General features: G+C 52.8%; 2 protein-coding genes across 15 annotated transcripts; one reads left to right on the plus strand and one right to left on the minus strand.

Annotated features, from left to right (window-relative positions):
* Positions 1 to 501: 501 nt before the first annotated feature.
* Positions 502 to 6187, plus strand: NR2C2AP (nuclear receptor 2C2 associated protein). 5 transcript variants are annotated; one of them, XM_077842239.1, is made up of 6 exons: positions 502 to 604; positions 2566 to 2802; positions 3564 to 3654; positions 4084 to 4189; positions 4941 to 5008; positions 5597 to 6187. In XM_077842239.1, the coding sequence occupies exons 2-6, from the start codon at positions 2762 to 2764 to the stop codon at positions 5711 to 5713; spliced, it is 423 nt and encodes a 140-aa protein (XP_077698365.1). In that variant the 5' UTR covers positions 502 to 604; positions 2566 to 2761; the 3' UTR covers positions 5714 to 6187. The 5 variants fall into 5 exon arrangements, with proteins under 5 accessions (XP_077698365.1, XP_077698362.1, XP_077698363.1 ...); XM_077842236.1 differs by having other exon boundaries at positions 518 to 604; positions 2385 to 2802; XM_077842237.1 differs by having other exon boundaries at positions 546 to 604; positions 2330 to 2802.
* A 650-nt stretch (positions 6188 to 6837) lies between these two features.
* On the minus strand, positions 6838 to 21878 carry RFXANK (regulatory factor X associated ankyrin containing protein). Of its 10 annotated transcripts, none has more exons than XR_013348765.1 (11): positions 20895 to 21488; positions 19852 to 20119; positions 18787 to 18870; positions 16842 to 16922; positions 15311 to 15376; positions 14065 to 14165; positions 11536 to 11661; positions 10652 to 10718; positions 10097 to 10177; positions 9367 to 9685; positions 6838 to 7752 (listed from the first exon to the last, which is right to left on the minus strand). XR_013348765.1 is itself a non-coding variant. In XM_077842173.1 (11 exons), exons 3-11 carry the CDS (start codon positions 19991 to 19993, stop codon positions 9627 to 9629), a joined length of 807 nt encoding a protein of 268 aa, XP_077698299.1. In that variant the 5' UTR covers positions 19994 to 20119; positions 20942 to 20986; positions 21718 to 21878; the 3' UTR covers positions 8974 to 9626. The 10 variants fall into 10 exon arrangements, 8 of the variants coding, with proteins under 8 accessions (XP_077698299.1, XP_077698294.1, XP_077698296.1 ...); XR_013348764.1 differs by having other exon boundaries at positions 6838 to 7950; XM_077842173.1 differs by lacking the exon at positions 6838 to 7752 and adding an exon at positions 21718 to 21878 and having other exon boundaries at positions 8974 to 9685; positions 20942 to 20986.
* Between the last annotated feature and the right edge of the window lie 393 nt (positions 21879 to 22271).

Genomic DNA, 22271 nt, shown 5'->3' on the forward strand with positions numbered 1-22271 from the left:
CCCCCGGCACCTCTGGGTTTGTTGCATGTTATGAAAGCAAAAAAATTCCGTGGCCCAGCACCTCTTTCGTTACAAAGTCAGCTGGGTCCCGGCTTGCTCCGGCTGTGCTAGGGACAGACTGGTACTAGGTGAGCTGTGAGTGGTCTAATGCCTAAAGCGGGGGCGGTGACCCGGGAGTCTCGGGTTCTCGTCCCACCTCTGACAGCGTGGCCCTTTTGGCAGGGGTAGGAGGACTGAGAGCCAGGACGCCTGGGTTCCTTTGCTAGCTTTGACAGGGGAGTGGGCACTGGGACGGCCCGGAGGGGGCTTGGAGTCCTGTGTGCTCCAAACTAGCTGCGTGACCGTGGCGGAGTCACCGTCCGCCCCTCCCAGCGGGAAGGCAGGGTTGGAGCCCCCCATCCGGAGGCGGGGACAGAGGGGCCCGAACCGGCGCAGCGCTCCCCACGGGGCTGTGTCTCTTTAAGAGTCCCCGGCAGCCCCAGGAAGCAGTTCAGGGCTTCCTGAGCAGCCCCGCCCCGGCCGGCGTGCGCCTCCCTCCGGTAGCCGGCCCATCTCCCCGGGGCGCACGGCGAGGGCGCAGCCTGCAGCGCGCTCGGGAGCCGGGGTAGGTCCGCGGGAGGCCAGGGGGCGCTTCCTTCCCTAATCCCGGGTTCTGCCTCGGAGCTGGGCGGGGGGCTTTGGTGACCCCCTGAGCGCTGAGCTGGGACGGGGGCGCACAGCGTCTGAGGCCAGAGACCACTGGGGTCAGCTCCTCCTGGGGCCCTAGCCTTTCCCCCAGAGCTAGGCTGAGGAGACAGCAAATGTGAAAAATCGGGACAGGGGGTGGGGGGTAATAGAAGCCTATATAAGAAAAAGACTCTAAAATCGGGACTGTCCCTGTAAAATCGGGACATCTGGTCACCCTACCCCGAGCTGATCTTTTAGGAAAACATCCAGTGCGATTTAAGCATTGGCTGTGATGGAGAATGCAGCCCCCCGCCCTTGGTAAATTCCACTGGTTAATTTACTGCCCGCCCCCTTAGCCGCCTGCGGCTATGTCTACACTATCACTTTTGTCAATCGGGGTGTGAATAAACACCCCCGAGGGACGTACGTTTCGAGTGGACAGCGCAATGTAGGCGGGAGACGCTCTCCTGTGGATGTAGCCGGGGCCGCTCATTGGGGTGGTTTAATGTAAATAGAGCCCTCTCCCACCGCCAGGGAGCGGCTACATGGGAGATCTCACAGCGATGGAGCTGTAAGGTCTGTAGTGGAGACATATCTTGCTTCAACTTCCAGCCGTTTTTTCCTGTGTTAGATCTTTCCCTGCTAGACTGAAGAGCCCGTTATTAAATGTTTGTTCCTCAGGTAAATAATGACACACTGGGACCAACACCCCCCTTCACCTTCTCTGTTAAGCTAAATAGACTGAGCTCCAGTGGAGTCTAGCGCTCTAAGGCAGGTTTTCTAACCCTTTAATCTCTCTTGTGACTCTTCTCTGAGCCCTCTCCAATGTGTCACCATCCTTCCTGAATTTGTGGGCACCGGAACGGGACACAGGATTCCAGCCGTGGTTGCACCAGCACCAAATACAGAGACAAAAATATCCTCTCTCCTCCTACTCCAGAGTCCCCTGTTTGTGTATCCCAGGATCGCATTCGCTCTTATACCCACAGTGGCAGGGCAGGAATCCGTGTTCAGCTGATTATTCACCATGACCCTCAGATCTTTTTCAGCATCCTTGCTTCCTGGGATAGACTCCCCCCACCCTCCCCCTTAGGCTTGTTATTGATTTTACGCAGAAGGGCTCAGAGGCTGCGGTGGATAAAACCCAAGTCCGTGATGCTAAACCCCTGGGGACGCTCTCAGCATGACTGCGCTAGGAGCTGGTATTTTCCAGTTTTGGTCTGAGCCTGAAAGTGGATTTTTTTGGGGGGGGGGGGGGATTATTAGGGTACATTACATTGGTGCCCAGAGGTGCCAACTAAGAGAGAGCGTGGGGGTGGGGGGAGGTAGGTATGGAAAAGATCGTTCCAGCATTTTATTGAGTTCATTGAGTTAAATGAACACCTGGATGGAAATCCTCCAGTTCTCTGCTTGGCGGAAATAGCTGGGCGGTGTTTTGTGCATGGAGTGTTAACGTTCTCGGGGTGATTTCTTTGCCCGAGAGGTGCCGGGTTTTCAGCCTCTGTTTGTTTTCGTGCTGCCTCCTCTTGTTTGCACGCAGTCCGTGATTAACTGTTTTGTTTGGGTGATGTTTTAATCTTGTTTCTGTTTGGGGGTTGCAGATGGTGGGTTGGATCAAAATAGGATCTAGGCAAGTGCTTCACGTGGGCCCCAATCTCTGCAGGTGGGCTCCTGTACCTGCTTGCAGCCCCACTGACTTCAGCTTCTGCCCTGTGCAGGACTGGGGTCGTGGTACTGACCCAGGGTGGGGCAGCCTCTGCAGTGACCCGCACGGTACCGCACATCATTCCCGACCCCCCAGCCAAGGCACGGCTGGCTGGCTAAGGCTACTGTGTGCATAGTGCTACCTGTCTCCTGGAGACTCTGCAGCTGCTTCTGGGGAGTGTTCCTTCATTTCAGGACCCGGGTTCTGTGACGTTAACGGAGCAGCAAACAGAGCAGGGCAGAGAACGGATTCTCTTGCCCCTCTGAACTCCGCAACTCTGCTGCGGCCCCATTACCAGGCGCCCCTCCATCGCAGGCTGCACCTAGGTGCTTTGGCACCGAACCTCATCAGTGGCGTGCGCTGGAGAGGAGCAATACTTCCAGCAGCGCCATGCCCACGGCACCCTTGATCTGCAGTGAGACTGTGAGCAGGTGAGTTTTCCTCTCTGCCGCCCGAAGAACCCGCTGCCCTGAATTTTTCCATGCTGTAGTGAGCTTGTCCTTGGTGGACGAGTCAGAGTGGGGTGGGGCGCGGGAAGGTAAATCCCGCCAGCCTCTGAGAAAGTGAACTCTCGGGGGCTGGTTTCCCCTGGTGTACCTGTCAGCCCTGGGTCAGACCACTCACGGATTATGGCTTATTTGTTAATGCCAGCAGCTGGCTACGCTCTCCACACGCAGATCTGAAGCCCAGAGGAGCTAAAGGACTTGGAGAGGCTCTTGTTGTTACCACCTGGTGGCTCTCTGCTGCTCTGAGTGAACCAAGCTTGATGGCTCTCAGCCTCGTTCCTGCTCAGCGAATGCTCCCGAAGCCGCTTGTTATCGGGGTCGGCAGAGATGGGTGGCTCCTGAACTCCCCTTCCCGCCCTCGGAGGGGCTCTGAAGGGTCCGTGTTGTGGGGGACGGGGGTCCGGGGCAGCTTGTTCTGCTGTCAGCGTTGCACCTGCTCTGTGGGATTCAGGCTCTGGGGCTGCGTAGTTGGCACCTTTCCCAAACACCTGGCTCCATCCCAGAGGGGTTTGTTCTGCCTGGTCTCGTTGGTGCAGAGCCCGTTGTTATAGACGGTCTCCTGAGAAGCCTGGCCTTGTGTCTGCGGATACCAGGGCTCACCGTGGGAGTGGGGCGCTCTCTGTACTGGGCATCAGAGCCCCGGCCCCTAGCATCACCCCTCGCGAGTCTGGTTTCTGTCCCTGCAGAGTGAGCTCCGTGCTCAACCGGGACGCCAAGCAGTTCGGGAAGAAGCACATGTTCGACGCGAGCGAGGAGACCTGCTGGAACTCGGACCAGGTGAGCTGCACGGATGACCCCCTGTGCTTGCTCTGTCGGGGCAACCATGGGAAATGGAGTGACGGCACGTCCCCCCGCTGGAGCAGACGTCCCGTCTGAGAATCAGGGAAGGGAGTTCTACCGGCCCAGCTTACGTGGGGGCTATTGCTGAGCACGGAATGGCTGCCAGGCTTGCCTCCCTGGGCCTTGCCGCTGTGGCATTGCTGTGTTAAGCACTCCACTGCGCTGGGTACATGCTGTACTGTGCTCTGCTGTGCCCTAGCTCTGCCCCGGGGGCTAACCATGGCGGGGGGCACTTTAACCGGTGCTCACTCCCACCTTTATGGGCCTTACAGGGCTCCCTGCGGAATCCGCCCGCGCTGGGTGTAACGGGGTGGCCCCTATGGAAGCTGACTGTAACCTGTGCTCCCATTTCATTCCTGGCTCCAGGGCTCCTCCCAGTGGGTGATGCTGGAATTTCCACAGACTGTCAAGGTGTCCCAACTCCAGATTCAGTTCCAGGGTGGATTTGCGAGCCAGCTGTGTACACTGGAAGGTAAAGAGCCTCCCCCGCTGGGGAACAACGTGTGGCATTCTGTGCCATTCATCATGTCGATTGCAGGGTCACTCATCTTTCAGGAATTGGAAGGGCTCTAATTACGGGATAGAGGCAGACTGGGGCTCAGACAATGTTCTACTGATGCTGCGGTCATGCCAGATGAACTGAACAACAACTAATCCAGAGAAAGATCTGTGGCCGATGCACTGTAATTATTTTCAGTTGTGAAAGCACCTTCCCAAAGAGTCTGCGACACACTGGATCGCAAATCCACAGCACGGCGTGTTCACTTCTGCAGCTCAGTTCCTGGCAGTATATCCAGATGCAGAGGATTGCATTGAACTAGATGTTACAGTATCGACTGTATTTAATTCAGCGTACATCTCTGTGTGGAATGTCTTTCCCCAGTGCTGGTGTGTGGGAGAACTTTGGTCCAATTTTTGAATTCACAGGGCCTAGGCTGGTCGCATTTTATAACCAGGAAAACAGAAGCAACTTGTCTAGGCAAGAGTAATGAGGGCTATACGGGTACCTGGACAGATAGCACTGGAGAGATTAAGTGGCAGAACGAGGACTGAAACCCAGTTCTTGGCCTGACCCCCAGTCCTGAACTAAAGCTATAGGGGTGGGATTTTTCAGAAGCACCAAAGACACTTGGACATCCAGTTCCCAGCGTAGATCCAGTGATCATGCTAATCTAACTCTGCAACCAGCACAGACATTTCCATCCTCTCCTCTTGCTTCTTAGGTGGCAGAAAAGGTGAAGAACTTGTGAAGATATCAGACTTCTACCCTGAAGACATCAATGCCCTGCAGATATCCTTTCATTCTCACTGGGGGCTAGGTCTTCTAAGCGTATGCACCACGTGTCACAGGTGGCATGTGACCAGGATTCGTCACCAGATTTGGTCTGTTAGTCGGATCGTTAGCGTCCCTGGCTAGGGCAATGTGAATCCTGATCCCTGGGAACCCCTGGGGGCTAGGTTAGAATGGCTCTTCCATAGAATAAAGCACCACTCTCATCACTTGGTCTGACTTCCTGTGTGGCACAGGCCACAAGACTTGGAGAATCCACCGCAGCCCTGCGGGAGTTATTTCAATGCTGCACAACGTCAATAGGGCAGGGTCTGTCTAACATGGGCCTGGCGAGAGGCAGGTGGCCTTAAATCTGTTGGAGCAGTTGCTGGATGGAATCCTTGCACTCTGTGCAGTGTGCGGGAGGGTAGCAGGGAAGCTGGGGGATGTGAAGTGAACCTCAGTTTTGGTGAGAATATAGCACCTGCCCTAGCTCCCTACCTGCATTGTTTGGGTTGTGCTGGGTGAGTGACTCTCTTGCTGTACTGGAAGTTGTGTGTGTGTGATGTACCCCATTGCCCTTGTTTCTTCCTTTACTGCTCCATCCACAGCTTCAGGACAGAAGAAACAATGCTGGATAAATTGAAAATCACCTTTGAGAACAGCACGGATTTCTTTGGGAGAATCATAGTGTACCACCTCAGCGTCCTCGGGGAAAAGCTCTAACTTGGGACAGGAATGGCAGAACTGCAGCCCATCACCCCGAATGGATTTGTTCCCCTGGTGTTTGATCAACCGGCACTCTGCCTTCCCACCCCGTCCAATAGGGCCCAGTGGCATGAACTGGCACGAGGTGGCATATTTGCCTTGGCAGACAGCGCCTCTTATGAGGGAGGAGAGATGCCAGACTTGTTCTGCAATTGAAATGTAGCCACTTGGAAGTAAACCAGGGAACGCTCAGACAGAAAACAGCGCTGGGCATTAACAGAACAAGGCTGAGATTCTGCCCCCTCCCCACCCAGCTGCGGCCTCTCAGCGGGATCTAAAGCCCTTGGGCGCACATCGTGGTGCTCATGGGCTGCCAGAATAGTGCAGACCAGTGCATGACAATCCACATGCTGTAATCTAGTGGCTTATCACGTGATGAAGCTCATGTTTAATGGCTGAATAAATGCTTCCCGCCTCCCGGACCACACTGGATTTGGGGCAAGTGAGTGGTTCTGTTCTGTAGAGATTAAACTAATCACATACTGAATTTGGAAACTGCCTCCTTCCCCCCAGCTCGGGCCCACTCTGCCCGTCCAGTGGGGTCACAGAGGTGGCAGCTCCAGGCTTTGCTCAGGAAGTGGTGTTGAAGAGCTGGGAAGTGGATGTTCCCCCAGGAACACCTGCTTCCTCAGGGTTCCTGCTCTCAGGGTGCAGCCCATGCAGCCTGGTGAGTTTCAGACCCTCGTCAGGCGTGAGAATTCCACTCTGCTCTTTCCCGGTAGGGTGAGGGCTCAGCTGCTCCAGCAAACTGATCAGCCTTCGGCCCAGGTGGGGAGGGTGGCAGGTGCCAGGGGACAGCTGGGATCATGTACTCAAGGGCTTTCAGAGAGAGTGGGGATAATCCTGCTCCTATAGGAAAGAGAACTAAGAAATATCACGGGGCTGCTTCCTACATGGTAGGACTAATGGCACCTGTCATGGCTCGCCTCAAGCCTCTAACACTCAGCTGTGATGGAGAATGGGGCTAGCTGCCCTCGTCTCTGCAGGGGGCGAGATAAGACTAGCAGTAAATTTACCAGAGGGCCTGTGCCCAGTTGTCCAAAATATCATGAGTACCTCCATAAAAACACAATCAGCCACCATTCAACTCTCTCCAGGCCTTTTACTCGTGGGGAATGGCATATGGGGGAAACAATGCCACTGAGCCCAACGATCAAGGCTGCCTGCCCCAGAGCGTCCTGTGTCAGCATTGGGGCAATGCACGATCTGCTGAATGCCTGCAGTACCCCAGCTCATCTGCATGCAGCCTCTGTGCTGTTTGGTAAAGGGCCCGAGCAACAATGAGTGTAAGTAGCAGAAGATTCCCCCGTTGGGTTTTTTTTTTCTTTTGGGCGGGGGGGAGGGTCCTGATTCTGGTACTGAGCCCAGCCCCCATCACAGAGGCCAGATTCCCTTAGAGCTCGTTTCTAATCGAAACCCATTTATACCAATCACCCTAAGCCAACCCATTCCCACTTAGGACACTCTCCGGTTCTCTCTCTGAAATGGGTCGTTTCTGTTTTTTGTTTTTAAACACGACGACAATCCCATTTCTCTAAAGCTGCTCTCCCCAAAGCCTCATCGTGTAACTTCAGCACTCGCAGGAAAAGCGATAAACAAGCCACCACAACCAGGTAGATTAGCCGGGTTCTGGTTCGTTTGGTTTTGCCGTTATTCAACACTGTAGTCCCTTGGTTAAGTGAGGCAGCGTGCTAGTTATGTGCAAGAAGCTTTCCTGTCTAATACAAGTTAGGTTTCTTTGGGTTCAAAGCTAATGGCTTTGCATATAAGTCAGGTGGTTTTTCTTCTAACTGAAGTCCTGGCTTCGACTGCAGCTGGCAGAGGGTGGCATTGCACACAAGCATGGACCAGGCCATGGCTACCTATTGACGCGTCTACAGCACCTTCAACGGTCTCATGCCACTTATGTGATGCAGGGGCTGGTGCAGATGGTGCCCTGGTTCTGGGCCTGGGAGAAGGCAGATGGGCTGGGGGAGGTTTCCTCGCAGCAATGGACACTGAAGGAGAAAATGCGGGAGCTCAGCTTGGACCATGTGGACTTCAACGCTGGTGGCCGGATGCTGTCGATGAGCAGACAGAGCTGTGCGCAGAGATGAGCCAACTGGACGGATGGAGGCGGCATGGAGCTGTCTGCAGAGGGAGCCCTAGAGGGCCTGCACTGAGAACTAAAGAGGGAGGTACCTCTGACCCCAGCACTGAAAGGGACGAATGGAAAAAGGGAGACAGCTAGTGGGGAAGAGTCAAGAGGATGGTGTTTGATGGGGGAAGCTAAAACAGGAATGCAGAAAGGGGTGGAACTGGGGGGTGGTGGTGGCAGGGACAGGTGGGGGGGTTGTAGGTGATGAACAGGAAAGGACCCTCAGTGTGGGGGGCTGGGAGCATGTGTTGATCGTGTCCGGGAAGAAGCTGCGGGGGGAAGGAAGTCTGCTCCCTGGGGAAGCTCTGAACAACGCTGCGAAGATGCAGCTTGGTCGCTGGAGGGGGCAGGCCGAAACCGCGGCTAACGCTTCCTGCAACGTGCATGGGGTGGCCAACGGTCCAGCAGCGCGTGCACTGGTCCCAGCGGTCCGACGCAGCAGCTGCCGGAAGGAGAGATGGTGGCTTGCTCACCGGGGCTGCCATGCAGGCCAGGACAGAACAGCGGCTCAGGGCTTCCCTGGGATCACACAGGGACGCCTTGTTTTAATCACAGTTGAACTAGAGCGGATAACTGGCCCTTCAAAGAGGTGAGATTTGACACACATGCAGCCTTGGCGAGGGCTGGGGGTGTGTGTGTGATCTAACCATCTACTAACATGTCAAGGGCATAAACCTCAATCAGTGTCATGGGGGGGGGGGGACTGGCCCTTTAAGGGGATTTGCAGCCCCACTTGTAACTAATTAGCTGCCTCCCAGCTGATGCTGCAAGGTCTGAAGATACAAGCAGCATGTTTCTCTCCTCCAAAGATACAACAGCTGCCAGGGAGGAACCTGCGTGAAGAACAGTTGCTGGGTGTGGCTGTATTTCTCCCCAAGCACCGTGGGAGAGGGAAGTCCCTAGCCCACCGGGGCTGCTAGTGGGACAGGACTCCCAGGGCTGCTGCCTGTTCTGTCCACGCTGGGCGTGATGGTAAGTGCAGCAGGGAGTTGTTTTCGAGCCCTACAAGGCTGGTATGAACAGCAAGGTGGGAGGGGAGGGGGGCTCTGGTTAGAGCAGCTAACAGAGTTTCGCCCAGGGAGGTAGGGAATTGTTGAGCAGTCTCCCCCACAACCTGCTTCCACCAGAGCTGGATGCAGTGTGATCAGCATGCTGTGCCCTGACCTGAACTCTCCCTAAGTCACTGCAAGAAGCATGGTCACTGGCTGGGGCGTGGGCCAGGGGAAGAGGGCTGCTCCAGCAGGGCAGACTTTGTGGCCTCCCTTTCGAAGGCGGCATGGTTCATCCTCGCCCCATCTGAGGAACAGGCAGCATCCCCGAGAGCATTTCGCTGGGCAAGCCCCAGTTCCCAGCACAACCCCCACCCCGCGGCTACCGCATTCAGGCAGGGCTGCTTTAGGCAACATTTACTACACACACAGAGGGGGCAGAGGGAGGCGGCTTGCAGTCTTGTTTGCAGCAGAAATGCAGCTACCTGGACAATTCAGTGTCTCACTGTGTGTGGGATGCTTCTCCTTTACGCCCGGCCTGGAGAGTAAATAGCTCCTCATCAGGGATTTCCTCCCAGCCCGGCTTCTAAAGCTCCCTCCACGCCGGCTCGGCCAGATCTGCTGCAGGAGCGTCAGCCCTTGGAAAGAGACAGCGCGTCTGGCCACCTTGTTCCCATGCAGCATCCGGAGAGCTGACTGAGAGAGCAAAGCCCTGGTTCCTTCAGCCAGGGAGCGCTAGCCAGCGTCACTCCGGTTTCTTGGTCTGAAACAGCTTGAGGATGTGGTTCTCAATAACCTGTTGAACTAATGGGCACAAAGAGAAGAGACACCAGTAAAGTTTCAAACAGGCACGGCTGGAGTGCGGCCAGCTTATATGGCAGCAACCACTGGGGTTCGGTTTCCAGTATCCCCTTGGAAGTTGGCAATTTAGACTTGTTTCTGTTTGGCTGACCACTTACAGCACCCAACCCCTCCCTGGCTTGGCCCCTGTGAGCAGCTGGGTGTGAGCTGTGTCCCGTTAACGCCCTCTCTAGAGAATCTGATTTTCTGGGCCGAATTCAGCAAGCAGCAAAGTGGGACGAGCCTGTGTCCGTGCAGATTAGGGAACGCCATCACGACCCGGGTGGCACTCAGCACTGAGGAACCGCACTGGAGCAGAGCGGGGTTCGGTTCCAACCCCCCCATTCTAGACAGTCCGAAGGGCAGGACACTTGCCTTTCTTGTGTCCCAATGCCACAGCCAGATCCATGGGGGTGTAGCCAGAGTCCGCTTCCGTTGTCAGATCAGCACCGCGAGCTGAAAGCAGACAGGAGCACGTGCTCAGGGGTTGATCCCTCTCTACACAGACAACTCAACTAACTCTAGTGGGCAACGGGCTCTAGGGCTGGCCTGGATGCTTTGATCTGCCCCGGATGGGGCTGGGCGACCACTCCGGGGAAACAGCAGGACCATTGTATATGCTTGGAGTTTAGATGCCAGGGCTGAATGACTTGGCGAGTGACACCCAGGCTTTGCCTATCTTGGCCATTCCATGCAGAGACCCAGGACAAGGAGCAAGCAATGGAAAGCTGCTGCAGCTTTGGATCTCAGGAGCTCTGGCTTTGGCCCATCTGTCATGTGTTACTATTTGTCCAGGGATCCACATCACCTTCTGATACCCAGATAACTCCATGCCTCTCCCCACGTCAGCTGCCCCAGGTTAGCACTTCCAGGCAGAGTTAACAGTGAACAGTTACTTAAAAACCAGCACGTGAAAGTCTGTCTCATTACCTAGTAAAGCCTCGACACACTTCACATGGTTGCCACGCACAGCATACAGCAACGGGGTGCCTCCGTTCTGCAGGGAGACAGGAGAAGGCAGCCCTGAGCGCGCGCCCCGAATTTCACCTGGACGCCAAACACTCAGATACCTTCAGAACACGAAGTTTCACAGGGTGTCATGCGGCAGCAGCTGTGGGGTGGGCTCAGCTGGCCAGCCAGCTCCCACCACCCACCCACCATACCAGCGCCCCGAGCAAGTCGCACCAGAAGAACTGTGTAAACGAAGCACTCGATTCTGCTGCTCTTCAGGCTGAGCGGGGAGCTCTGTCTGAGGGGGTGAGATCTCAGAGGCATACCAGGCCTGCCATTGGGCCACGTCTCTTGGTTGTGACTCGCTGGGCTGGCTGGAGCTTTGGTTTTGATTTTTCAAGGCTCTGCATTCTCTGGAGCTTTAGGTGGATTAGAAGTTTACTTTAAAAGTCATTTTATTTCTAAATGCTTTGGCTTGTAGTTTGTAAAACCTCCCCAGAGAATGAGCAATTGCCTGTCTGAAGAGGCCACTTTAAAGTCTCCCTAAGTTCCCCAGGACGGGCAGTTCATGTCTTTAAAGAACTCTCTCCACCAGACAAATGATTTTGGCTGGTCCCTGCAGGGGGCATTCAAGACACTACTGTCCTGTGTGGAATCTTAACTGAAAACAGACCAACAGGCTTGATAGGGGCCAAAGAATTTCTCCCCAGCTTGGCAATGGTGTTTCTTTTTAAAATTAATTTCTTTAACCTCAGTCATAAGCAGTATATAGATATTTTTTTAAAGCCAACCTTTAGCAACAGCAAAAGCCCAGGATGGCTGTTACAGAGAGTGATACTGGCAATAAGCAACAGTGCATTTACCCAGTCATATATATTGATATCTACGTCTCTTTCCAGCAGCATGATCACGATGTCAGTGTATCCTCCGGTGCTGGCCAGCGACAAAGCGCTCTCCCGCTCCTTTGCCAGTACATGGGGGTCAGCGCCCTGGGAACAGGACAAGGGGTAAACCAGCAATGCAGAAGAAAGCAGGTCACACACAAGGGCACTGGGATGGTCAACACTCTGTTTGCTCATGGTTTCCACTGCGTGATGTGCCACTTCGCCAGCACGCGCATGCCCAGGCTTATCCGCTCACCTGGGCGGCTCCAATTCACAGGTGTGTTGTCTGAACTCTGAGATCAGACTGAACCGTCTGGGCATTGCTTCCCAGCATGCCGGATTCTTTTCTGTAGGGCAGAAACGACGAGGGCTTCCCATCCCACTTAAAGAAACTGGATATTGGAAAAGCCCCACGCAGCTACCGAGACCTTCTCCCTATAGTATAGGTCATTCGTAGATTCATAAATTCCAAGGCCCGAAGGACCACCATGATCACCTAGTCTGAGCTCCTGGACAGCATGGGTCAGAGAATGTCTCCAAAATAATTCTGAGAGCAGATCTTTTAGAAAAACACCCAATCTTGACTGAAAACATGTCCGTACCAGAGAACCCATCACGACCTCAGTAAGTTGTTCCAATGGTTAATTACCCTCCCTGTCAAAAATGTATGCCTGATTTCCAGTCTGAATTTGTCTAGCTTCTACTTCCAGCCACTGGATGGTGTTTGACCTTTCTCTGCTCCATTAAAGAGCCCATTATGAAATACAATAAAAGCGGTGTTATCCAGCCCTGTACCAACCGGAAAGCTCTATAAACCGGCATTTCTAATCTCCATAGAAAGTCTGGTTTATAGTCCCGGTTGGTGCGGAGCCGACAGGCTCCCTGCCTGGCTCCACATGACTCCCTGGAAACAGCGACATGTCCCTGCTGCTCCTAGGCAGAGGAACGGCCATGAGGGGTTTGGAGTGCAGGAGGAGGCGCGGGGTTGGGGTGTTGGATCCGGGGTGCGCTTACCTTGGGCAGCTCCCCGCAAGTAGTGATGTGTCCCGGCTGCCGCTAGGCGGAGGTGTGGCAGGCGGCTCTGCCCCAAGTGCTGGCTCAGCAGCTCCCATTGGCCAGGAACTGCGGCCAATGGGAGCTGCGGGGGTGGCGCCTGCGGGTGGAGGCAGTGTGCAGACCTGCCTGCCGCACCTCCGCCTAGGAGCAGCCGGGACAGGTCGCCGCTTGCAGGGAGCCGCCCAAGGTGAGTGCCCCGTGGATCCAGCACCCTGAGACCCCTCCTGTGCCCCAACCCCCTACCCCAAGCCCTATCCCTCACCCAAATTCCCACCCCCTCCCATGCCCCAACCCACTGCCCCACACCCAAACTCCCTCCCTCTTAGTTAACCGGGACTTTTCACTTATCAGCACCGCCCATTCCCCCAACATGCTGAATAAAACAGCTTTTACTGTATTTGTATCCGGGGTTGATACTTAGACTGTGATCAAGTCACTTCTTAACCTTCTTTTTGTTAAAATAAATACATTGAGCTCCTGGAGTCTGTCACTATCAGGCAGGTTTTCTAATCCTTTAACCATTCTTGTGGTTCTTCTCTGAACCCTCTCCAATTTATCAACCAACTTCTGGGGTGGCAGTTTCCCCCTGGATTAAATACCCCATGCAGCAAGGAATTTTGCTTTATCCAAAAGCTAACAATAAACCCTCCACTGCTTCAGAAACGTAACTGACAAATTTCTAAACGCCCCAATCACATGGGGGTGCAGCCCAAGGACAATACAGCACGGAGTTTATTAAACGTAAAAATACTGGTGGATTATGCAGCCCAGTGATAAGGCGGATCTCAAATTACCAATATGCAGATCTTTAATTACAAACAGCTATTGCGAGTCACAAGATAAGGCTCTTTACGCTCCTGACTTAGCCCACAGATGGCCTGAGCAGAACTCTCAGATAACAGAGGTTACGTTAACCTGGCAAAATTGTTTTTCTATCCGTTTTGTTCCCCTGGAAAAAAATCAGCTGATAAATCCATCAGTAAAAACCACTCTTCTGTGAAGACCTGAGAGGGAGATGGCATGGCCGGCTGGCTGGCCGGCCGTCTGTCTGTCTGAATTGCCCTGGGGTCGGCAGAGGCTTTTCAGCTACAATGATCTTGCTGTCAGATTGATACCATAACTAGCGCAACGGGAAGAGGTGTTGGGGGCGGGGGGGAAGAGATGGGTGCTCAAAGTGTAGGAGCAAGTTTTGTTACCAGCTTTCCAGGGTTAAGTACAACAGAGGTGGCCCCTTCCACCCAGAGCGGGTGGGGGAGAGCAAGGGAAAGCACTTTGCTTTGTTCCATCAAAACATGGCTGACTACGCCCAGCGGTTGCCAGGAGCATCTACACGCTGTGCTTTGTGGCCAGGAGACGTCAGCGCAGGGCACTCAATTTTGGGAGAAATCCAGAGGGGTATCTTCGCCCAACCACCGGCCAATACAACCCCCCAGGCTGGCACTGGGCTCTTACCCGGTCTAGCAGATGACGGACTGTTTCAATCTCCCCGAAGGCAGAGGCCCAGATCAGAGGAGTGAAGCCTCTCTCGTCAGGCTTGTTCACCAAGTTCTCCCCTGAACAGACAAGAACACAGAGCCTTGTACATATGTACCATCCACCGTTTGCTCCCGTGGTTACAAGAACTCGGCCTTCCAGAGGGCTTTGCAGTCATAAGAATATTCCTCTCCACCCCCTGGATGTGGTTCAGTAGCATTAGCTGCATTTCGCACATGGGGAAACTGAGGCACGGACCAGCAGAGTGACTTGCTCAAGGTCACAGAGCAGGAGAAGAGGTCAGAGGGGTTCCTGGCTGCCACTCCTATGCTCAGGCCACATGTCACCTGTCCCCCACTGCTCCCCGGGAAGCATTTGTGTCCTTAAAAAAATTCAGTGCTTCCAAAGAGAGAGGCGTTTCCCAGTTCGATCATGTACCACTCTGTCTATTGCTCTCTTGGGCCTGGAACACTGGCTCAGAGCCTGGCCCCAGGAAGGAAGAGAACAACAAGGCTCCAGGAGGGATATGGGGGAAGGAAAACAAATTGAGAAGCAAGAAGATAATGAAGGGAAAATACAAAATGAATTTTAGAGAAGAATTGGTGCTACAAAGTATGGGAGCACTACCTGATCCCTGGGGAAGAAGGGGTTAATCTCAGCCTTCCCTTAGCCTGCCTCTGTGCAAGGCTATCTACTGGCTACTTGGAAGATGGGTTGTTATCAGTGGGGGAGAAGAATACTACCCCGCTGATGCTCCAACCAGAGGAGTCCGGGGTTCTGTGAACTGGGCTTGGCTTCCAGTTAGAACGAGCCTCCCTTGAGGAAAACCTGTGATGGCACCTGGGGTTTGTTCCTGCTAAATTCTCACACCAGATATTCAGTGCAATAAACGCAAAGGGAGGGCTGGAGCTGGGGAGAGGCTCTGACCTTGCAGCTCCCGCTGTGGCCTCCTTTGACAGTCTGACCATTTGCCATGTCTCTAGCCTCTCACTCAGAGTCAAACTTCACAAGGCAGCTCCCTTGTGATTGATGTGCTATAGCGTGTCTCACGCTTCACTACTCCAGGAGAGGCCTCTTGAAGCAATGGGGGAGAGCCAGCCAGGTACGTGCTTAGGACTCTGTGCAGCCATTAAAGTTCTACATCAAAAACTTAAATTGTCCCTAAAAACCAGGATAAAGTGGGGGAAGGAGACTGAGAGACAGACTTGCAGTTCGATGCACACACCTTTTCTGAGATACTCTTTCAGCTGACTGAGTTCACCCTGAGCCGCCAACTGGTGGATGGACAAAGCTAGTGTTGGAAAGGAAACAAAATCTTAGAATTACATGTTCCCCTGACTGCTTAGTATTTGCTGTCTGGAGATACAGGTAAGTACGTGGTACAGCCTATGCAAGATCATAGCTGTCCTAAGCAGGATGTTGCATTATGGCTTCACATTCTGTGCTCTGGTGGGAGTGTGAGGTAGAATCAACTGAGCCAAAATGGATGAATTAGGAGTTGGGGTTTTTTTTCTCCTCACTAATCCTGCTCAGAAAACTTGCTCTCACTGAAACAGGGGATCTTATAATAAACATTATTGGGATAAAGATCACATCTTTCAAAACAAACAAACAAACAACAACAACAACAAAAAACCCTTTACTTATTAATAGCTGTACTCCCGGCCATCACAACAAAAATAATTCTGAGATCCCATTGTAGGGCCACGTGCTGCAGATGCCAATGCCCCCATGTGTAACTTCCCACTGAGTCACTGCAACTATTCATGCATATTAGTTACACACGTGTCTAAATGTCCGCAGGACTGAGGCCTGGCCTTTTACCACCAGTGCTGCTGCTTGGCATCAATTTGCACAATTTGCCCCAAACTGATTGTCTTTAGCTAGTTTTGCATTCACGTCCCTCTGTACTAGCTCTACCCTGCAATGGCTGGGGTGCAGAAACCGTAGGGATGTTCACCTCTGAACAAAAACAATCATGGATTTTTGTTTTTTAGTTTCATACAAACATTTCTATGTTGACATTTCAGTTTTATAAACATGTTGTTTTTAAAAATTTATCTGTTCAACCTAATCTTTAACTAGCGGAGTGGCCCATTAATAAGAGGCAAATACAAACAACACAAATACAATAAAATATCAGACCCGATCTTGTCTGAAAGATTTACAACGACGTTCACAGCTACTGGGGAGCTATAAAAACATGGGGAAATGGCTCTTTTTTCCTACCATCACTTACCAGGCTAGTTGTTTTAAAACAAACTACCTTGCTAATTGTTAACTAGTGCAGGCGAGGAGCGCTGACATATAATTAAAACAAATGGGACACAGTAAAAATGCTCTGGGAACAATTTCACTGTAAGAAGGAAATGCAAGGACAGTGTTCTGCTGGATGCCCTGATTAATACCCCATTGTGGAAACACTGGTAGTTCCCCATGTGACTTGCAGGAGAACAAGGAGGAAGAGTGGACATCTACTGGTATCTTAGCCGCCAAAGCTTCTCTCTCCTCTGCCCTGGCTGAAAAACTCAAAGCTCCCACACAGGGCTGAGGGGACAGCCTAGCGCGGTGCTTCTCAGTGACCGGTCTTTGGACCGGTGCCGGTCCCCGAGATCTCCCTGACACAGTTTAGGAAGGCAGCAAGCTGGTCCCTGGTATCAAAAAAGGTTGAGAGACAGTGGCCCTAGCACACAAGCGTCTTTCCCGTTGGAAGCGGCACCTCTGAGTGTGTGATCTTGCAGCCCTGGGATACTCACTGTCGAGGGTTGCTGGGAGGGCAGAAATCTCGTTGCCTCTCTGTCTGTTTGTCAGGGTGGTCGAGTGCTTCAGCGATGTACCTGCCTCATTTCAAAAAAAAGAGTTGAAGTGGTGACATGTTGCAGAGCAGAACCGGGGTTAGCTCCACCTGGGGGAGATTTCACCAACAAGGGGCAGATAGCACAAAAATCTATCCCGCAGGATTCTGGGATGGTCACTGTGAGGCCTACTCAGCGTGAAGCGAGGGAAGCAGCTACAAGCGTGACGGAGGACTCTGTGTTCGGAATATCGCAGGGTCAATCGTCCGTGGGGCTCGCGGTTTGTTATCACCCAGGAAGTTCTCAGCCATTCTGACTTTACAGAAGACACTGGGGGCAGCACGGGTGTTCAGCCACAGTAAAGCATGTGTCCATGCCAAAGCAGGAGTCCTAGACCATTGTGATATCAGAGGTAACCATTTTGTGAGGCAGCCACCTAGCCTGAGAGATGGATGCAGGTGTTGAGAGGGCAGGGAGGCACGAGGAGTCCAAGGGGGAAGACTACACTGGCTAGACGAGGAGACTGGACTGCAGGGGTGGGCGAAGAGGGGACAGGACAAGCTGGACGGGACAGAGGCAGAAGGCTTTGTGTCCATTACAGCACATTCCCTCTAGACCGTGGAAGTTCCCTGGCTCTCAATGTTCCTTTGCTGTTAGCAAACAGCTGTGATTCCCGGGGTATTTTTTCCACAGGCCCCCGGCCTTATTCACTGCATAGGCTGGATGTACTTGGGTTGTGCAGAGGAGGCTGTTGTCTGCAAGGCCCCTGTCTCATTTGTTGCAGAAGCTGGCAATGGGCAGTGAAGGAGGCAGGGGACTGCAGGAAGAGCGTGCAGGGTCTCATGGTTCAGGCGGTTGAATGCAGCCCTGGAGAACTGGATTCTACCACCGCCTCTGCCACAGAGTTCCCGTGTGATGCTGGATAAGTCACTTACATCAGACTTTACACAGGTGGCCACTGATTATGCCCGCCTCGTTTCCTGGGAGCGCACTCTGAGCCCCTGGGGTCTGTCACACCGAAGAGCGGAACCCTCACAGCTGCAATTGAAGTCAATGGGTGCAGTTCTTTGAATGTCTGAAATGTTCTTTAATGCTAAGGACTCTGAAAAATCAGCCCTAGCCATTTCAGATTGGGCACCCACAATTATTGGATCTTATTCTCTCTCTGCTTCAGTTCCCCGCCTGTAATACGGTAACAACAAACCCCTCAGCTCACAGGGGTGTTATGAAGCCCAATTCATTAAGGTTTGTAAAACACTCCGATACCATAGTGAACAGAACTGCAGGTAATATTGCAGAAAAGCCCATGAGGAAATTATTATTCTGTACTCAGAGCAGGTTAGAATAGTGTGCAGTAAATAAGGCCTGGGGCCACACACCGAACAGCGAGAAGAAAGCAGAATATTGAATAGCTGCTCATTTGCTTAGCAACAGCCATCCTGAGCACTGCATGAGGCAGGGTTTCTATGTTAAAAATAGCACGTGATCACGTAATTAAATACTGTGTCATAATGCACATGCACACAGCAGGCCCTTCCTAACTTCTGAAAGCTTGAATTTCTAACCTGAATGTTTATTTACCATATTTTAATGCAATTTCCTAAGGTCTTTAAAAAAGGAAAACTTGGAAAAATAAACATACCACCCAAAAAAATCCATGATCTTTGGATTCACAGCACTGTCCTCTACTCTGTGAGCTAATGGAGTAACTGGCAGCACTAGAAAGCTATTATCTTCTATGTGGCCCTGCCCCTAGAGGAGGACAAGACACACCTTTTGCTAGTGGGATTCACAGTTATTTGCTGAACACCAAAGAAATGCCAAGACTACGGAGTCTTGGATCACTGCCTTTCACAGCAGACGTTGTGCCTCTGAGTTTGAGATCTTGAAGACCTGCAATACTCACTGTCGAGGGTTGCTGGGAGGGCAGAGACCTCGTTGCCTCTCTGTCTGTTTGTCAGGGTGGTCGAGTGCTTCAGGGAAACACCTGCTTTGTTTAAAAGAAAAAAAAAAGTTAAACACTGGTTGAGAATGGGAGGGAGAGTTTTCTTGTTGAAGAACAGAATCTGGGCTAGTGATGTTTCCCAAAAAGGGACTGATAGTATATAACATAATGCAATGACCAAGATTACACAGCACCCATCTTCCAAGCACTACATGTTTACTAGCTAGCCCTTAGGGAATAAACACATCTTCCTCCCTGTTTTACAGAGAGGAACCAGACTGGAGTTTAAGGCCCAAATCTTCAAAAGTAGCTGTTGGCTTTTGGGTGTCCAGCTTGAGATACTGGGGCCTGTGTTTTCCATCAGTGCCACTCCCTTAGAAGTCAATGAAGGCTGCACCGGTAAATGCCAGGCCTGAGGGGTCTCAAACAAAAACCCACAAACTGTGACATTCACAAATCCATGACCACTTTTGCTACCTTTGACCTGAGTGACTTGGTCAAGGCTGCACAGAGCTACGATTAGAATTCAGAAGCTTCGAGTTCCCAGTCCTATGTTCACTCCTCTAATAACATAACCCAGATGTCCTGACCCCCACACTCCTGCTCCAACCATGGTAGACTTTGCTGCCGCTTCTCACTTGTACCTTTGTGGAACAGCTGTCCCAGAGGCGGAGGGTCCTTTGGGTGTTATTTGTGCACTGCTTGTACGAAGGCACCACTTACTATCAATTTGTTCCTCTGTTATTTGAATTCTAGAAGTGGGTTTAGTTCACAGCTGCTGGCCAGAGTCCCCCTGGGGTGGGCTTTATAAGCCCAGGAAGTATGTAAAGGGATGGGTTAATAAAGTGGCATGGAGATTTCCAGACAAAATTCTTCCTTCACTCCCTCTTCTTCTCTCCTAAGAACACAGTGAGGGATTTTCCTCCGCTGCTGGGTTTATCTCCCACTCATGGTGCCCAGTGACTACCAGCTTCTGGATTCATTCCTCCCAGCCAATTCCCACCCTACCAACCCCAAGGAACTAACCAGTTTGTGCAGCAAGGCCTTGGTCAAGATCTGGATTGGAATCATCCTGAGTGCCTGGATACAAATGTAGATGCACTGTCGCTGAGCTGTTCTCATCCACACCAGCAGCCTTGTCCAGATCTCTTGGTGGGATATCTTCCATCGTTATGTTCCTTCAGGCACTTAGCAGTGCTTCTGCTGCTTACAGAGCCCTCCACAGAGGGGTTGGTGACGGTTTTTTCGCCTTCCCCAGATACAGCTGCTGTTACTTTCCAGTCCTTAATATTTCCTTATGTAACAGACAAAATATCTTTTACAGAGATGGACGTAGGCCTATGTATGCACACTCCTACCAGGGAACGGGCTTCCGAAGAGCTTGACCAGAGTGAAACTCCCCGTGTAACTAATAACTTATTAAAGCAGGAGCCCAGCTGGAGATTGCAGGGTATGTGCTGCAAATACAGTTAAAAGTGGATCTGTTCTGCAGAGCCTGTCTGTGGGCATAATCCGGAGCCAGTTGAAACCAAGAGGAGTTCTGGCACTGGGTTAAAGGGGATTAGGGTTGGGAAAAATCAGAGATTTGTGTCCGCACACCCGCTGGTGCCCTTCTCCAGGCCAAATCACTTGCTCTCAGCGCTGAGTCTTGAGCAAGTCAGTGTAGTTCAGAAACTCAGGAGTTCATCTGTGAAGTCCTATTATGCCAATTACTAACTACACGTAGTGGTAGCTGTGTGGCTCCCAGGATATTAGAGAGACAAGGTGGGGGAGGCCATATCTTATCTTATAGTTGGTCCAATTAAAGATATGACCTCACCCACCCTGGCTCTCTAGTTACTCTCCGAGATACTTATATGGCGCCCATTACTACAGTATGTGAGCACCTCACCATCTTTAAATGCAGTTTGTCCGCCCTCCCCCTTCTGTAAAGGCATGCAATTCATCCCATTATACAGATGGGAAAACTGAGGCACAGAGAAGCCAAGTGACTTGCCCATTGCCACGCAGGAAGTCTTTGACAGAACTAGGAATTGAACCTGGGGCTCCCAAGTCCCAGGAGTTAGTACCCAAAAATTGGACTCTCAGGATTTCCAGCTCCAACCATCAGACTCACTTTGGCCTCTTGCACGGAAGAGTTTACGTTAACGTCCCCAGGCCCCTGTAGAAATGCTTCTAGGTCAACACAAGAAATCGCCAAGGGAAGGAAAAACCTTCCAGTGGCAACAGTTGAGTTTAACGGCACTTCACTAGCAAAGCGCCCAAGTTGTGCAAAGCCTGGACCCCAATCCTAACCCCTCCCCTGGGCCAGCCCCAGGCTGCATCTTAGGCCCACATCAGGCATGCAGAGGACACTAGTCAGCGGGTCCCAGCCCCTTGGGGAGGCGACTCCCAGCCCAGATTGGCTCAGTGCTTGCTGGCTGGGGCCATGGGGAGCTGCTGGCTCCAGACCCTCCATTGCAGTAACTTGCAAAGCCTGGCCACGCAGCCAATCCATCTGCCAGAGGGCGAGGACTCCGCTAATGGGTATGGTCCCCTTGGGCATGTGGGCACCTGTTGGCACCTCCCACTGCAAGGGGGAAGGCAGGGCCTAGCGGGGCTGAAGGCAGCATGGGCATCGCCCCCTTCCTGCCCCCAAGCCACAACCTGGCGAGCTGCACCAACTTCTCTTTTTGCATCCGCTTCCCACGCCCCCCAGCGACCCTTCCCCGCCTGCTGCACTGTCTACCCGCTTCTCGCGCCCAGACCGAGCCCCGCGCTGCCCCCTCGGCTGGAGGGCACCCACCGCCTCCTTGCACCCGGCCGGGCCAGCGCAGCGCAGCTCCCCCGGGCCCCCCTCTTTCCCCTTCCTCACTCCGAACTGAAAGTAACTTTTGTTGTCCCACAATGCACCTGAGCCCCGCGGCGGCGGCTGCTGGTGCAGAGCCGGAGCCCGCCTGGCCCTTTAAGAGTTCCGCTGGGGCTGCAATGGGGAGAGCAGCTCTGAGCGGGGCGCGTGCATTGCCAAACCGGGGTGCGGGGGAGAAGGCTGCTCTGCACCGGCTTGGCACCCCTATCAGCTGACCCGGTGTGGGAAGGGCTTCGCACGCAGCCTGGCTTTAAAGGGCCAGTCCCTCTCTTTCGGACCTTGTCGTGCAGCCCCGTAGCAAGGGGTGACAGCGGGGTTGCCATCCGGCTGGAGATGCACAGATGTCAAGGGTGTGTGTGTGTGTGTGGTGTTTATACTGACAGTAGCCAGACTCGCTTTCCCCGTTCTTGCAGGATAGGTCTGTGGACTCCCTGGGGTAGAAATAGTACTAAATCTGGACTGATGATGGGCCCTTATTAATGCTCGAACTGGTGCGGTCTGTGCAAACTGCCCGGAGAGCTCAAACCAGATTGATACAAACCCAGAATTTAGCTTTGAAACCCTCGCTCTCTGGGCTCCCTGGATCCACTAAAATCTG

Source organism: Eretmochelys imbricata, chromosome 25 (genome assembly GCF_965152235.1).
Source record: "Eretmochelys imbricata isolate rEreImb1 chromosome 25, rEreImb1.hap1, whole genome shotgun sequence".
Lineage (NCBI taxonomy): Eukaryota > Metazoa > Chordata > Testudines > Cheloniidae > Eretmochelys > Eretmochelys imbricata.

Bases quoted from the DNA above. Each gene is read 5' to 3' on its own strand.
- RFXANK (XM_077842171.1), bottom strand. From the start codon at position 19,993: ATGGAAGATATCCCACCAAGAGATCTGGACAAGGCTGCTGGTGTGGAT. The intron at 16,923-18,786 runs GTGAGTATTGCA...GAAATGAGGCAG, and splicing joins CCTCCCAGCAACCCTCGACA to GTACATCGCTGAAGCACTCG. The intron at 9,686-10,096 runs GCAAGTGTCCTG...TGTGCCCATTAG, and splicing joins GGCATTGGGACACAAGAAAG to TTCAACAGGTTATTGAGAAC.
- NR2C2AP (XM_077842239.1), top strand. From the start codon at position 2,762: ATGCCCACGGCACCCTTGATCTGCAGTGAGACTGTGAGCAG. The intron at 2,803-3,563 runs GTGAGTTTTCCT...CTGTCCCTGCAG, and splicing joins TGCAGTGAGACTGTGAGCAG to AGTGAGCTCCGTGCTCAACC. The intron at 5,009-5,596 runs ATATCCTTTCAT...TGCTCCATCCAC, and splicing joins AAGACATCAATGCCCTGCAG to AGCTTCAGGACAGAAGAAAC.